The sequence below is a fragment of the Macrobrachium rosenbergii genome, chromosome 8 (assembly GCF_040412425.1).
Source record: "Macrobrachium rosenbergii isolate ZJJX-2024 chromosome 8, ASM4041242v1, whole genome shotgun sequence".
Classification (NCBI taxonomy): Eukaryota; Metazoa; Arthropoda; class Malacostraca; order Decapoda; family Palaemonidae; genus Macrobrachium; species Macrobrachium rosenbergii.
The window spans coordinates 53,966,028-53,983,940 of NC_089748.1; the positions used below are offsets into that span (position 1 = coordinate 53,966,028).

A 17,913-nucleotide genomic window follows, 5' to 3' on the forward strand; every position below is an offset into this window, starting at 1 on the left:
AATTCAATAAAACTCCACACAAATTGAATGCAGCTGATGCGGTTATCACCTTCAATACTACATGTTTAAAAGTGGGTTTACTACCTATATTATTATTATTATTATTATTATTATTATTATTATTATTATTATTATTATTATTATTGTGTATTAATTCACTGAGTTGTATTAGTTTTAAGTCACTGTGTTTTCTTTTCTGAGTAGTATTTTTTTTTTTTTTTGTAACGTATAGTATATAAAAAATTATTCTCAAGTGTGACCTTTCTTTGAATTTGTATTTTACTAGTTTAAAGTTTTATTCTTTGGTGTTTTTGCCTCTATATTTTAGGTCGAAAAATGGCTTAGTGTGTTAAAGCCAGAAACGTCCAGTGGAATAAAAAATGTTGACTATAGCACTTGTTTGGCTGTTCCTGATTATTATTATTATTATTATTATTATTATTATTATGTGTGTGTTATGTTATTATTATTATTATTATTTCCAATAGGTAAAAAGACCACAGTACTGTCAAGCAGATCTCTGAAGATAAAAACAGTGGAAGTGTCACAGAAAGACAGGCAACCTGATAAACACAAGCCCTAGGGTGAAGGTAGTTACTAGGAAAATATTCATTTTTTTTTTTAAGTTCTTGCCTGATAGATTTCGATTATAGTATCCACGTCTCGGTATTTCGCTGAAAATTACTTCTTGCTGGTCAGTTGATGTTGATTAAAATTTAATGTACGAAAGTATCACAAAAGGAAAACAATATTACATTAGTTGCGTTGTCCCAAGTTGACGCAGCATTTACCCGGGTGTGCCAAATGAATATATATTAGACGTATGCAGTAGTCGGAAATGACTTCCATGGTAACTTGCAGTATTATGCATTGCGTGAGGTACTGCTGTAGCTTGAAAAGACGAAGAGAAATATTATGTAGAACAAAGTAAATCCCTCTTTTCTTCTTTCACACAAAATGTATTCTGCTCAACAACGTTAGTTACGCACCACGGACAGCAGTAAAATTGAAAGTGCTTGCATTTAAGAGCTGCATGTATTTATTGGCAACGGCAGAGTTTTCATGTACCCTTGCAGGTCCCAGTGCTGAAAACAGCAGCACCCCCAAGTCTAATAATCAGATGCCTGTATGTATGTATATATATATATATATATATATATATATATATATATATATATATATATATATATATATATAAATGTGTATATATACATATATATATATGTATATATAAATGTATATATATTACATATATATATATATATATATATATATATGTACTGTATATATAAATGTTATATATATAAATGTATATATATATATATTTATTTATTTATTTAAAATATATGTTTATATATATAAATTTATATATATATAATATATAATATATATATATAATATATATATTATATATAAATGTATATATATATATATATATATATATATTTATTTAAAAATTGTATTTATATATATATATATATATATATGAATTTATATATACTGTATATATATAAATATATTATATATTTATATATACATATTTATATATATACATATAAATAAATGTATTTATATATATTTATATATACATATATATTTATATTTATATACACATATATACGTAAATGATTATATATATATATATATATATATATATATATATATATATATATATATATATATATGTATATATGTATACTGATGATTTCAAGAGTACCAGATCGTCTTTTCATTGAAGATAGAAATAAACCTGGTTTATATCTCTTTCGGTCTCTCGTGACGTCATACAGAGTGAAAAAAAAAATTGAAATACAGACAAAGCCATTACAGCTTCACACCTTCTCATGTTCAGAGTTATTGTCATTTAAAAATTATCAGTTTTGTATATGTGCATGCAGTTTGTTTACCTTTAGCCTGGTTATTCCACCAAGTCAAGGACTTTCACACTCGCTAGATTTGCAGCGGTTTCATTTCCCCCGAGTTAACTGTATTTTGGGAACGGTGCGAGATATGAATATTAGCATGCCACTCGCGCTCTGAATAATACTACGTTGTTCCAATTTGAGTGTTGATTGGCATTCTCTTTATAAATCTCCCGTCAAAACAGAATACAATAGAAGGGCGATTCTGGCTGAATATTTTATCAAACATGAGTCATTGCAGTATAGGAGAAACTGATCTCTTTGTAGTTGATTTAGGATCACGATGATTTGGGTCATGTGGGTGGTTTATTTCTCTATTAGTCTTTGGAATTTATTTTGGATACTGCAAGATCATTTCTTTTTAATTGTTTATATGGATAATGGGATTTTGTTTCGCGGAAGTTGTCTGCCAAATCAGTTGTGATTTGGTTATTTATTGCCAAATAATTCTCGGTAATGATAGTGATAATTTTAATAATGTTTCATTATTATTATTATTATTATTATTATTATTATTATTATTATTATTTATTATTATTATTATTATTATTATTATTATTATTATTAGCATTTTGTTTCGTGGGAGTTTGACAGTCAAATGAGTTGTAACTTGTTTTGTCGTTACCAAATATCCTCTTTAATGATAATGATAATTATATTAACGCTTCATTATTATTATTATTATTATTATTATTATTATTATTATTATTATTATTATTATTAAGAAATTAGAATTGCCCTTTTGTTTCATGTCTGAAACTTCCAAACTTGCTATCCTTTCTGAGTCCCACATAAAACAATTTCAAGTGACACGAACCTGGTGCTCTTCTTTATGAGAACCATAATTTAGCTCCCGGGGCATTCCTTATTATTTTTATATTATACATTTAACTGGACCCTGGTGTTGCACTGAAAGTTTTTCCCAATATACTTCTCTATAGCCTTTATAATAAAGTGGCATGTTTAAACCGGTCGTAAGGACTCCCAAACCTAGTATCGACATGCTGCCAAAAAAAAAAATCAACAACTTTGGTATTTTATGCGACGCTTTATACATAAATTCTTTCAGATTGTAATCATATCAGAGCAACGAGTAAAAAAAGAGTCTTTGTAAAAGATATTTTATCCGAGCTTGACATAAAGTAAAGATTACTTCTATGATGAATGGCTACTATGTCAGGAAAGTCCCTCTAGACACTGGCAATACTGTGTGCAGACAGTGATATTCGTGATGTGATTTATACTACGAAAATTGCAAGCACGATTTAAAAAAAAAAATACCTTTCGCCTGCTCTGAACGTGATTATTACCGACCAAAGGTTATTTTTTTTAGTTGGATGAACTTAACTTCTCAAAAAAATCTGAATCCACACCCGTCCTCTCAGCCAAATTCAATATTTGTAAAAATAAAAAGGACATTGTGATTCAAAGGAGTCCTACTAATCTCAGTGCGGATTTAAAGTTTCAGGATATTTATATTTACTTGCAATTTAATACTGACTTGTGAGAATCACATCAAAGAAACTTGAGATGAAATTTTAGTATTGATGAAGACAGAAGGATTTTTGATTTGTAATCGTTCGAAGGTGCTATCTAGAATGTAGATTTTGATCCCACTCTTATGGCATTACAAAGAATTTTCGGGTTAGTTTTTAGTTTTCTGTAAAAGGAAACTATTGTGCCGGCTTTGTCTATCCGTCCCTTTGTTCTGTCCGCACTTTTTTCTGTCCGAACTTTTTCTATCCGCCATTAGATCTTAAAAACTATTGAGGCTAGAGGGTTGCAAAATGATATGTTAATCATCCACCCTCCAATTATCAAACGTACCAAATTGCAGCCCTCTAGTCTCTGTAGTTTTTATTTTATTTAAGGTTAAACTTAGCCATAATCGTGCTTCTGGCAACGATATAGGATAGGCCACCACACCGGGCCTTGGTTAAGTTTCATGGGTGCTGCTCATACCGAAAGATACCGATAGATCTGTTTGGTGGCCTTGATTATACACTGTACTGGCTGTACAGAAAACTCGATTGCGCCGAAGAAATTTCGGTGCATTCTTTACTTGTTTCAGTCTCTCTTTATTATGGAGTTCAGATGACCCAGTATAATTCCATACCCCAAGTTCTTCTTCTAAACAGTAGTTTTTACTCATTCACCATTGAATCTTATTAGTATTCCGGCCAAGTTAATGCAGTTAGCTTACAGAACAGCAATTTATGTTATTTCAGATATTTGCTCCCTTGCATCTAAATGGACACTTGAACGAGGGTAAAATTTTTCGAGGTGAAAAATCGTACATTTACTGTTACCTTCGTTTATGAGTTCTTTTAATGAACAAGAACACTTATTATTATTATTATTATTATTATTATTATTATTATTATTATTATTATTATTATTATTAGGATAAGCTACAACCCTACTTGGAAAAGCAGAAAGCTACAAGCCCGTGGGCCCCAATACAGAAAGCAGAATATTTATTTATTTGTATGTAAAAGTGGTAGTGTACCGATAATGAACTTTGCGCTGCCCTTCATATAGCATAGGGTCAGCCTCTCTCACCCACTGATCCCTACACTGCAAATCACTTTTTCGCACGATATAAGTGTAAGTTAATGTAACCTGCTCTATAAATAAGAGAATAAGTGTCAGCCTTCATGCGAATGTGAACTCGTATCCAAGATGCTTTGTATTTCAAGAACACAGCTGTGAATTTCTTTGTGGATATGATGGCTGAAACAGTTTGTCTCAATTAATTAATAGGTACATTAGCATATATAGGTACTAGCATATATAGTACATTAGCATATAAAATATAAATAGTACATTATATATATATATATATATATATAAATATATATATGTATATGTATATATATATATATATATATATATATATATATATATATATATATATATATATATATAGTTACACTCACAAAATATATAATTATATATGTACGTGCGTACATTTGCTGTTAAGAAACGGATCTAATAGCACTGATGCACAGTCTTCATGAAGATTTTTCTTGTGCTCATTAACGAATGCAGCTTTGTTTAAATTTAGTTTTTAATTATTTTTTTTTTCTGGAGAACAGCACTTTCTACTAACAGTGATGTGTGTATGTGGAGTAACAAAGTATTTTACGTTTATAGAATACTTTGTATCCTTACAGAATTAAGTCATATTAATTCTTCATGCTTATCTTTTGATTCCACTTCACTCTTACCGTAATGATTCCCCTGCGCCAACTCACTTTTCTCTCTTTACTTTGCAGTGCCGAGCCACCGATGCGACCGAAATCGACCTGATCTTGGTCGTGACGACCTTGTCAACTATCACGATCACTTCGGGAGCAGCCGTCTTCTCCAGATATGAGAGGTGGTCATACTTCGACTCGGTCTATTACTGTGTCATCACATTGACGACTATTGGTAAGGACGACCTGACTTCTTATTACCGCTTTACTTTTTCCGTAATCCATTCGTGCCTAAATGTATGGTTGTGTATCGGTTTCCGTATTTGTATGGCAAATTGCCCTGCTCAGATATGTGAAGGAAAATTGTTATGTTTGTTAAGAGGAAGTTGAGAAAATTATAAATAACACTAGCTCAGAACTCAGTTTTTTGTTGCAAAATCGGTGCCTGAAACTGCCGTCTGAAGGGGAAATACTTCTCTGGCGATATTTTAGAGAGTTTAGGAATAGAAAAACTTTCGGATATTAAAACTTAATTGCCTCAAAATTTTCTGCTCAGCCTGCCGTCATTTAATTACTAGTCTTCATTTTAACGGAGACGCATCACTGCTTGTTTGCAGATTATTTCAGAGACCGCATGAAACTTCTTTTGTTACATAACCTATCCTCCACTATACAGAAACCAGATATTGTAAATACGATGGGTTACTAAATGCAGCCTTATGTGTACTTATCCATCATTTTATTTATTTTTTTATTTTTTGTTCTTTCATAACTCTAACATTAGGAATCACAGCCATGTTTTCATTCATCATAATTTAAAAGAATGGAAGGTGGTTAGGGTCAGCCCGTTACACTGAAGGTATGTTGAAGAATTTTCAGCTGCTGGTACTAGACTAACAGTTTCAGCCATTGTAGCATAATTCCACTGGTGATTCATGAATTTCTTTTAATCAAATGTGACGAACTATTGGCTCTCTGGCCTGTGCTTTCTGCTGCATCATTGCAATCTTGAACACGTAATTGAGATCAGGTGCATTTGATGTAGTTGTCGTGCTTATTCATTTTTAAAAGGACATAATGTATCTCGGCAATGAACTTGACCCTTCCTTATACTTGGTGTTTTTCTGAGAGATCGTTCAAAGGACAAGGCGATAATTGAGTAATTCTCGCAGAATTTCTGATAGCACCTTGGAATGCCTAGGAAAAAGCGGAGCTCTCTTTAAGTCTCTGGCACGGGGATGCCTTGGATGCCCTTTTATTTTGCCCCCATAGGTGGTTACATTTCCAAGATCAGCTGCATGGCCAAGGTGTTCCACGGTGGCATGACGAGGCCACTTGTAGTTTCATTGTTAAGTTGGCCTTGGCTAAACTTTTAAAAAGAGCTTAAACTCCTGATGTATTCTTCCTATGTTTCACTGTATATTGACTCATTATGCTTCAGTATGCAGTGACACAAGGCCTGCTCTTCCCAAACCTTGAACTTAGTGACTGATCATGCGCTGGAATGAAGCATTTTGCATTCCAAAGGGCATGACGTATTTTTAAAAAGGCCCGGGGGCACACCCGTATTCTTGCAGTAGGTCTTACTTGTTGATGGAACCTGAATTGCCTATTGTGTCGAAACTACCATCGATGCAGAGTACCAGGAGCAATCAGCCAAAGTGGGCGTCGTAAGAAGAGCAGTGCAGCTTTTGGTTCGCGTATGCTAGATCTGTAATTGGGTGCCAGATTAAAAAAACAGAGGGTGCGGGCTAGCAACCCCATTGATTAAGATTTTATGAAAAATTGCAAAAGTTTTAAAATGGAAAAGAGAATAAGATATATATATATATATATATATATATATATATATATATATATATATATATATATATATATATATATATATATATATATATATATCTCTCTCTCAACTCTAATATATATATATAGATAGATATAGATATAGATATATAGATATACGGATGTTTATATTTACTCCTGTATGTGAATGTGTATCCGTTTCTGTGTGTGGCTCATTATGCGTGTCTGACTTACAACCGTTTACATTAAGACTTCGGTTTTACAGCCAATCAAATGTCAAACGACCACTTGGTCCGAGATACGTCGCTGGAAGCTTTGGAAAACTCCACATGACATTATGAATTCATTACAGAGGAGAATATATGAATAAAAGGATAAGGATCTGAAATTCAGTCTCATAGGTTCCTTTCGTAAAATATTTGCCTTGATATCATTTCAGATAACGTAGAGTTGTTACCAGTCTTGTAACATTTATTTGATCGAGAATAGCTGAAATAAAACCTGTCATAATATGGAAATTGCTCAGATAAAATCGGACGTTTCACTGAAAAGTGACCGCCTCTAAAATTTCGGTTGATGTCTATCCTCGGAATTTATTGCTTCGAATCAAGAGTTTTGAGTCTTACGTTACCTGTTTTTAAGGGAGGTTTTTATATGCTCAGAGTGATTGGAAACTCTCCAAACATCCAGCAACAACCAAAAAGAGAGAGAAAGAAACATGAAAACGGTATTTCTAATTTTGGTGCCTTTTGATCCAAGTGCTGGAGGCCTTTAATGTGCCGTTATTCTTAAATTCTGCTGACGCTGCAGTTTGCGAGGCTCGTTTTCTCGATAAGCCTGTTCTCATTATAATGGATTAGTTCCAGGCTAATTTTTAGGAGGCAGTAGGGTGCTGTGTCAGTAAGATAGTGACACGCGTTGATTTTTATTTGAAACGTTGTACTTTGTGTATGGGTGCATATATTAACATGCATATATTATATATATATATATATATATATATATATATATATATATATATATATATAGAGAGAGAAGAGAGAGAGAGAGAGAGAGAGAGAGAGAGAGTATATATGTATATATACATATATACAATAAATATATATATATATATATTTATATATATATATATATGTATATATATATATATGTATGTGTGTATATATGTGTGTGTGTATGTATTTGTGTTCTTGCATTGCGCATAAATTTAATGCATTCACAAACCTTCATGATCATTTATATTCTCTTGTAATTAAGTGTAGCCTACACAACATCAAAGTTTAATAGCAATAATAACACTGCATAGTAAGTAAAGTGAAAAGAATTTATGAGGATGAAAATAACATAAAATAATATATATATATATATATATATATATATATATAATATATATATATATATATATATATAATATATAATATAATAGTAAATGTGAGTTATAAGGCTTATAGTTGAAAAAGATAGACAAACAATGAAAATGTTACTAGTAAATAGTAATGCGGAGAAAATATACTGAGGATAAACAATTTTTGTTTTTACTGGGAATGTTTCGGTACCCTTCTATTTTCGTCCAGCCTTTATTAATGGGCGAGTCTGCCACGATATTTTTGATACTCTCCACCGTTTTTCCGCACTTATGTCATTGCTCTATTTTTCTTCATTATGTCATCCACCGCTGGCTTTTTGTTTGTTAGCCTTTATCATAAGGAGGCTCGGGTGCTTTTAAAATCTTTTTTTTTTCTCGTTCAGGCATGGAATTAAAAACAGCTTTCATATATGTGACACAGTCTTTTTCAAATAAGCAAGAAGGAAAAGGAGGACTTCATCATTTACAAAGTTTTTTTTCCTTGTATTAATAAATGATACATTGACTACACTAACATTCTCTGGCCTTTTGAAGGGAATTAAATGATAGGATTATAACTTGCATTACTGGTAGCACTGGCTTTGCTTAATTTGGATATTAAAAAGGGAGTTTGTTTCCTGGTTGGTTTGAAATTAAGGATAAATGATTGTAAACTATGGTCTGTTTGATTTGATGATTACAAATATTAGGGTCTCGGATGTTCAATGGTATCGCTAACAGATTTTCACTGGCTCCCTAGTTTACTGCCCCTATAGACGAAGTACAGGATGTTTAGGGGCTTATATGTGTCTTTATTGAGTTATCAGCAGCCATTTACCTTGCTCTCCCAGGTCATACGTGGGTGGTGAGGATGCTGGGGCACTGAACATATGCATGTAATTGTAACAGCCACAATGCCCTCTTAACTTCTCGAATTCTTCGCGCTTTTTCGGATACGCTTGTCACTACAAATGTATCTGGTAAAAAGTGACCAGTAGATTCGACATATGCATGTATGTAGCCTATGTATGTTCGGTCCCTAGGACATTGTACGATAGCTTACCGGCTTTTCTCTTACCTATGCTTTATGTTAGTAACTTTAAACCTTTATTAGAAGAGGGGAAAAACAGAACAGGGCATAGAGTAAGATTTTGTGATTCTCATAGGTCTTCTAGTACTAGACTGCAATTGAGGTAATATCAACCACCCTCCGTTTAACTAGAATTAGTAACCAGAGGAAAGAATATCATATATAATTTGCAAAATTTATAAATGTGTAACAGTAACAGAATTTATAGGTGGAGTCAATGTCAAATAAGTTCGTTGTAAAATATTTTGTTTTCATTCAAACTGTTTTTGAAGCAAGTCTGCATTTTTCCTGTCTCTCCTCCGTTAGTTTTATCTCTTTCAAGCATTCTTATTCAAGTTTCATTTACTCTCCATTTCGTTGGTTGAACCTCAGTTAAACTCTCAAAAATCAAGGCACTTGTAAAATATATATATATATATATGTATATATATATATATATATATATATATATATATATATATATATATATATATATATATTTTAACTTTTATATATAAATAATATTTATTATATATATAAACCAGTTTTAACTTTTTGTTATTTTTAAGAAATCTGTTGGTAATTTTTATGTGTATTATTTTTGTAACACTGATGATGAGACATGCAGTCTCGAAAAGAATTTCCAAAATGAACAAATGAAATACTAAACTGGCTGTTTACTACTTTATTCCTGCTATATATATATATATATATATATATATATATATATATATATATATATATATATATATATATATATATATATATATACATGTATATTCTCTCTCTATATATATATATATATATTAAATTGAACATTTTAAACTGTGCTTCTTGTTCTACTTGTGAATGTTTGTCTTTTTAATCATGTCAAGTCTTCAGCCCGAAAACCGAAAGTGTCTGTGCAATGACCAACAGACAAAACAGATATCTACATCAAATATTTTCACCCTCAGGTTTTGGGGACATGGTAGCCCTGCAGAAGGATCACGCCCTTGACCAGCAGCCGGAGTACGTAGCCTTCGCCCTGGTCTTCATCCTCTTCGGCATGGCCATCGTCGCCGCGTGTCTCAATCTCTTCGTGCTGAGGTTCGTCACGATGAACACCGAGGACGAGAGAAGAGACGAGGCTGAAGCCCTCCAGGTGAGCAGAGGGTCTACAAATAGAAAGATGTTGTTGTGGATTTTTAATGGAATTTAAGTGGGAATAAACAGAATTAGATTTTTAAGGGAAATGAATTAGGAGTCTATAAATAGAAAGATGTTGGCAGATTTTTAAGAATGAATTAGAATCTATAAACGAAAGTTGTTGTAGATTTTTAGGAAATGTTAGGGGAGCCTATAAACAGAAAGAAGTTGTTGGCAGATTTTTAATGGGGAATGAATTAGGAAGTAGGGAGTCTATAAACAGAAAGTTGTTGGCAGATTTTTAAGTGGGATTGAATTAGGAAGTAGAGAGTCTGTAATTTAGCAGGTGATATGTTAGAACATTTTTTGAAGTGGGAAGGAATTAGGAAGTAGGGAGTCTATAGATAGAACGATGTTGTTGGCTGATTTTTAGGGGGAATGAATTAGGAGTAGGGAGTCTATAAATAGAAAGAAGTTGGCAGATTTTTAAGTGGGAGTGAAGTAGAAAGTAAGGAGTCTATAAACAGAAAGTTGTTGGCAGATTTTTAAAGGAGAATGAATTAGGAAGTAGGGAGCCTATAAACAGAAAGAAGTTGTTGGCAGATTTTTAGTGGGGAATGAATTAGGAAGTAGGGAGCTTATAAATAGAAAGAAGTTGTTGGCAGATTTTTAAGGGGGAATGAATTATGAAGTAGGGAGTCTATAAATAGAAAGAAGTTGTTGGCAGATTTTTATGTGGGATTGAATTAGGAAGAAGGGATGGGATTGAATTAGGAAGTAGGGGGTCTGTAATTAGCAAGGTGCTATGTTAGGACATTTTTTGAGTTGGGAAGGAAGTAGGGAGTCTGTAGATAGAACGATGTTGTTAGTAGGCTGATAATTGGGGATGAATTAGTAAAAAACTCTTCTCAATTGGAAGCATGTAAATAGAAGCTGTTGTTCGTAGATTTTCAAGTGGGAGTGAATTAGTAAACAGCTGTTGTTAACTGAGAGTTTGTGAATAGATGTTGTTAGTAGGTTGTAATTAAGGAATGAATTAGTCAAAAATTGTTATTTAATGGGAGTCTGTTAATAGAAAGGTGTTGTTAGTCGGTTGTTAATTGGGAATGAGTTGGCAGAAAGCTATTGTGAATTAAGGTAAATTTGTGTGGAAAACTTGGTAGAGATAATTTGTGCAACGCTTTCTTGTAATTAACGTAGGTTATTAATGCTAAGATGACTCTCAAAAAAGTACTACAAAAGTTCAAAGACAGATTTTTCAAAGTGAAATCTGCTGACTGACCAGAAATGACGTAAGCTACTGAAACGCAACGCTATATTCCTACTTAATGCAAAATGATTCCGATATGGAAAAGAAGAAAGAGAAGCCGTAGACTTCAGTCTATGAAATGTACAAAAAATTTTTTTTTTTTTAGAGATAATTTCGTCTAAAACTTGAATAATAATGAAACCAAAGATGATCTTTTATCGCAAAAAGCTACCTTTTAGTTGAACACATGGCCAAAGTCCTTGTATTGTATAATTTAATTACTGGCCTCATCATTCCGTTTTTTCCGTTAATTAAATTAATTCATAATAATGCCGTTCGGGCGAATGATTATTTCATTCCCATTCATTTCCAGGCCGCCGCTGGCGCTGTCAGGCTGGAAGGTGACGTCATCACAGCCAATGGCTCCATTCTATCGGGACAGTGCCCTCAGGAAGCCAACTCCATGACTGACCTGACCTCTGTCTGCTCTTGCACCTGCGTGTCCTGCACACCATGTCCTTCTCTGCCGGTCAGGCGGACGTATAGGTCAGTTCATTTTCCATCCGTTCGTAGACACAATAATCTAGAAATCATTTATGTAAAATTTTTTTTGTGAATTCAAACCTCAGTTGTAGCATTTATTTAATGCAATATTGGTCGTTTCCATAATTGCTAACATTATTTTTCGGCGTTTAATCACTGCAAATAGAAACTGAATGACATTTAACAGGCAACATTAACATTGAAATGTAATGCTCTGTAAGCGTTATTAGTGCCAGAGAGATTGGAATAGTAATCATATTAACATAACAGTTTCTGAGTGTAAAAACAAATCATTTACCATGCATAGTATTTCTGCGTTGTCATTGTGATGTTCTCGCGTAGTTCTCCTGAGTTTTATCAAACAATCCCTGTCAAATCAGAAACCAAACATTTACATACACACACATTTTCACATTTTTCTTTTGTTTGTTTTCTTTATTTTCAGAATATAGAGGGAAATTCAGCAATGTTGTATGTGAGTCCTTATGCTGATGTATTTGTACTTTTATTTTACTATTTGTAGCATTGTGCCGTAAAGTTGGTCACAAGTATCACTGGAGATCGACTGATCGATTTTTGAGAAAAAATAAATCAATTGCTCATGCTAAAAAAATCAGTAGTTTATAGTGATTTTCGATCTAGTGATCTATTTTCGTGGGAGGACTTGAAAATAGAGCACATCTGTTCAAAAGACACTAAAAAAAATTAAGTCTTTGCTGTAACTTTCGTTCATTACTGCTGTGCCCCTGTAAAAGAGTTCTGGAATAGAACTAGGTTATCCAAAACTTAAGGGAAAAAGTCATTACAGTCTCTTGGTAACTTTCACCCGTACCAGAAGGAAGTTCCCATACTAGAAGGAAGTTCGGAATCGGACGCTATTGGCTGAAGGACATTGAAAGTTGTGCACTGATATTTTGGACAGCCAGCACAAGGGGCCTTCACGGCATAAGATCCCTCCCCTCCTTCACCCACTTTCTCCCCCTCCTCCGTCCTCCACCAAAAAAAGTAGTCATTATCAGCTCACATGGATCATCTAGAAATGAAGTCCACCTAGAAATTTCTTGCCCATCAGTGGTAATAAATTAATTCGACATTATAATAATTTTTTCTCATTATAATTTTAAGATGCAAGTGATTCTTTGCACTCTAGTTTTGAATTGGGAAAATGATGGAGCTCCTACTAATGAATGACATTCAGTGCTTGTCTTGGATAAGGTTTTTTCCCATCAAAATATTACCTAAAAAGAGAGAGAGAGAGAGAGAGAGAGAGAGAGAGCATTATAAGCATGTTTGGACTCACCCTGTTGCACTCAGATTGCTATGCCATACTTTCAATTATTTTCATTTTCTACAAATGGGACAAAGAAATATTGTAGTTATCAGGACTGAGTTTTTTAGTTGAAATCCGAAAAAAAAATGATGCACAATTTTTATCGCCCTGAGACGTCTGGTTATATCTTAGTCCTGTTTGTCTTTAATGGACATTTTCAGGACAAACTTTTACATAAATTTTTTATGTCCTTCCACATCACTGTTTCTCTCCTAATCAGAGATTATAGGACCTACTCTTACTTTTTCGGTGGTCATGTTCACTAACCCATATTCTAATTAATATAATGGATCTCCTATGATGAAATGTTTGTCTTGACAACGTTTGCAATAAGTATGCCGACAAATCACATTAATGAGGATTAGCTTTTCATAATCAAAAGTAAACATATTTATTCTTATTTATTGCAGTTTGCGGAAGCGGCCAATGAACCTATCGTACATACTTCCTCGCAGACAACGGCTCCAACAACAACGACAGCAACAACTGCAACAACAGCAGCAACAGCAACAAGTCACCCACACGGAGACTCAAGAGGAGCTCTGCTCCTCGTCCTCCGAGTTCGAATATGTGCCCTTGCCCACAATAGTGCAAAAGAGAAACTCTGTTTAATGCCCCGGATGACGAAGGACCACGTTCGTTCTGACTTCTCTGAAGACTCCCTGACTTGTGTGTGTGTGTTTTTTTTTTTCTTGAAAAAAAAAAAGAGGATCGCAATGAAGTTGCAATGCAAGCGACCTCTCAGTGACGTGGCACGATCTCGGCATTTCTCACAGTAGTTCAAATCCTTCTGGAAACCTGGATCAAACGAAATATTCAAATGATTTACCGGAAGGGGCGTTTGTGAAATTCTCATTTCCGCTTGATGGAGATGAGGCGGGACATGAAAGCAGCCCTGGGTCCTACCCCCCCCCAAAAAAATGTGAACAAAATAATGCCTTGTTTGTAACCGCGATAATGAAGGTGCATATTCAAACGAGAGGTTGATCATAACCCCCCAAACGATAAAACGACTCTCTCTCTCTCTCTCTCTCTCTCTCTCTCTCTCTCTCTCTCTCTCTCTCTCTCTTCCCTCCTCCTCCTCCTCCTCCTCCTCCTCCTCCTCCGTCTTCTTCTTCTTCCTTTTTATGATAATTTACTCATTTATCTTTATCTAGGGCCACGCATACCGCGACTACGAGAGACCACAGTGCATTATGAACCTCTTTCGGAAAGAGACGTGGTATGACTGAAAGGTGCATTTTAGTGACGTTCAGAACTGCTGATAAACATGCCTTCATCTCGTGACTCTTGAGTTGTCTTTAAGTACTGCGTTTCCTCTTGATATTTTCCGAGCTCATAAGTAAGGCATTACGATGTGCCCGTGCCGCCTGAAGTTGGCAGCTATGGCCTATCCTACCAGTATAATGTAATAAAGGATTTTTTTATTTATTTTAAGGTCACATCTCACTTCGAGTGGGGTCAGATAAGGTCAAAAGCCGTCCCAGTTTCTAGCAAAGCGATAGCAATTGCTAGTCGTGTTTTTGTCAGCAACGCCTACAAATGCAGCACCTGTAATTAGCTGGAAATGAAAGTTTTATTATTCCATTGCCACGTGAAATTTTCCCTCTGGCTCTGTTGTTGTTGATTTTTTGAGAAAACGAAGATGAATGAAGACATTTTTGAGAAGGGACATGGAGGAATTCTATAGCGAGTCGAGATCACCATTTTCACACTCGAGCAAAGGGATCTGATAATGAAAGATCGTCTCTCTTTCTTTCCTGAACGTAGACGTCTCAGAATAAGTTTAGCCAATAATTCCTGCTCCAATTCTCACTTAGGTCAGTTATTCTCTCTAGATTTCACGTCGTTCATCATACTTTACTAATCTCTGCAAGAATGTTATTTATCAAAATTCACGCCACATAAATCTGCCTTTGTTGCTGCTGGTAAATTATAATCATGCTTTCCAGACTCTAAGTAGAAGCTTTCTTTATTATCTCACTGTTCTCCTCTTAGCTGCTCTTCCTTAAGGATTTTCACAATACCTTCGTTTGGAAGTATTTTCAGATAAGGTTCATTAGCAAATATATGCGCAGGTATTTGTTGAGTATATAAGAAGACTGTTCATTTCATCCAGATATTTGTATGATAATTGCTGTGATACATTTATTCATGATATGCAAGGCTATAATGCTATTGGCCTGAGTGTTCAAATAAATATATATATATATATATATATATATATATATATATATATATATATATATATATATATATATATATATATATATATATATATATATATATATATATATATATATATATATAGATGATTTCCTTAAATACATATATACATATATAAAAAGAATTTCTCTAATTGTATAGTAAAAAATTTCCCTTTTCATTCAAGAAATGTTTTGCTGTTTTCTTAAAAAAATAAAATAAAAGGGTCATTTCTTGAAGGTCCGAGATGTGTAACATAAGAATGGTCGGAGCATTATGATTTCATCATATGTGAAATGTCCAAGCGCCTTCTGATATTTTAAATGTTTGTCCACGCTATTTTGACAAACTTAGAGCGTATATTCTATACACTTACACATATTGAACAGCTACTAGCACCCAAAGGAACAATGAACAAGTCTTGGTAGAGCCTGAATTCATAAAGAAAATTAAATTAGCCCAAATTGAATTGTTCTTGGATAATTAAAACTGAATTTGCGTGTGGAGCATTGTTGCCGTTAGACAAGACAGTAAAAATCTTAAATATTAATGATATTTTTCAATTCATGAATGGATTAGGTGACTTGCATTGGAATATTGGTTGTAGGTAATATAGACTATTGCATTCTTATCACATCTTTGTTTATAAGAATTCTGCAAATCAACATTTGTTCCTCTCAGCTGCATCCCCAAAATAGTGGCATTTCATCAGTAATAAAATATATAGAAAAGTTTTATCAAATAACCCCTAAACTGTTTTTTATTATAGATTACAAAGATAATGCGAGTATATTATATGCCAAAATTATTCCACATTGGAGGCTTTAACATTCCTTTGCTCGAAAATGTCGTCACCACAAACAAAAAAGTGTCTTTCTTTTCATAATTGCTATGAACACTTTCTTATTTAAGGCTGTCTAATATGGTTTAATCAGTCGGGCTAGAAGACAGTTAAGAGAGCTTCAACAGAATTGGAACTTTTCATTTTTCCTTTGCGGGATGAACTCTGTATATAGAAAACTCACTTTCCATCTGTCATGGGATGAAGATATAGCCTAAGGTGCACTTCTGAACATACACAAACAAACGCATTCACATTATTCATATATATATATATATATATATATATATATATATATATATATATATATATATATATATATATATATATATATATATATATATATATATATATATATACATATATATATATATATATATATATATATATATATATATATATATATATATATATATATTATTTATATATATTTATATATATTTAGAGATGGCATCCATTATAAGAATAACTGTTGTATACAAGTTTTTTTTTTGATGTCCACTCACTGACTCCTGCTATTCAAATCGATTTTGATGTAAATTATTTTCAAACCTTTTGAGAGAAACTGGACCCGGCAGTTGCATTCCCAGAATATTTTACATGAAGCCCTTATTCAGCCAATACAAAATTAATTAACCTATGATTACATAATATAATGTCCATGCCATCCCTAGGGGAAGTAAAATTGAATTATATATATATATATATATATATATATATATATATATATATATATATATATATATATATATATGTATGTATGTATGTATATAAGTACACAAACGATCAAAGACACGAACATATACATACACACGAAGACAACTAGACGAAAGAGCGCATTCTGCCGTGCATACCTTTGTGTGTATGCATGTGTTCCCTCATATAGAATATATATTTATTCATGTATTCATTTCTGTACATAGACTATTAACTTGAATAACGAATTATGTTAAGCCTTAAGACTATTGTTGGAATTCCATTCCACAAACTGCTTTATTGTTGACATATTCTTAATCCGGACCAAGAATGTCGTGGGTGGTAATTCCGAGTCCATATTCATTTCTCAGGTGTGTAATCTATTAGATGAAGGGATGCCTTGATTCAGTGAAAAATTAAGCTAAGATATTGAAATAATTATTTTATAGTATTGCAGGTGATATTATCAAAATGTAGTTTACTCGAATTTGGAGAAATGATAATTGGTTACTGAAGATAACATGAAATTCTCTGTGGCTATTAACGAATCTATTCGTGGTACCTGTGTATAAATTTGGATTG

General features: G+C 33.1%; 1 protein-coding gene across 2 annotated transcripts in view; it reads left to right on the forward strand.

Moving 5' to 3' along the window:
• The window catches only part of Task6 (TWIK-related acid-sensitive K[+] channel 6), a 739,267-nt gene extending 724,932 nt beyond the window's left edge, over positions 1-14,335 (forward strand). The window contains exons 5-9 of one of the 2 annotated variants that reach the window (XM_067107815.1): positions 5,201-5,357; positions 10,296-10,483; positions 12,090-12,262; positions 12,705-12,734; positions 14,000-14,127. In XM_067107815.1, coding sequence (XP_066963916.1) covers positions 5,201-5,357; positions 10,296-10,483; positions 12,090-12,262; positions 12,705-12,711 — 525 coding nt within the window. In that variant the 3' untranslated portion in view covers positions 12,712-12,734; positions 14,000-14,127. Of the gene's footprint in view, positions 1-5,200; positions 5,358-10,295; positions 10,484-12,089; positions 12,263-12,704; positions 12,735-13,999 lie in introns of both variants that reach the window. The other variant, XM_067107814.1, reaches the window with a different exon arrangement.
• The last annotated feature ends 3,578 nt before the right edge of the window (positions 14,336-17,913 follow it).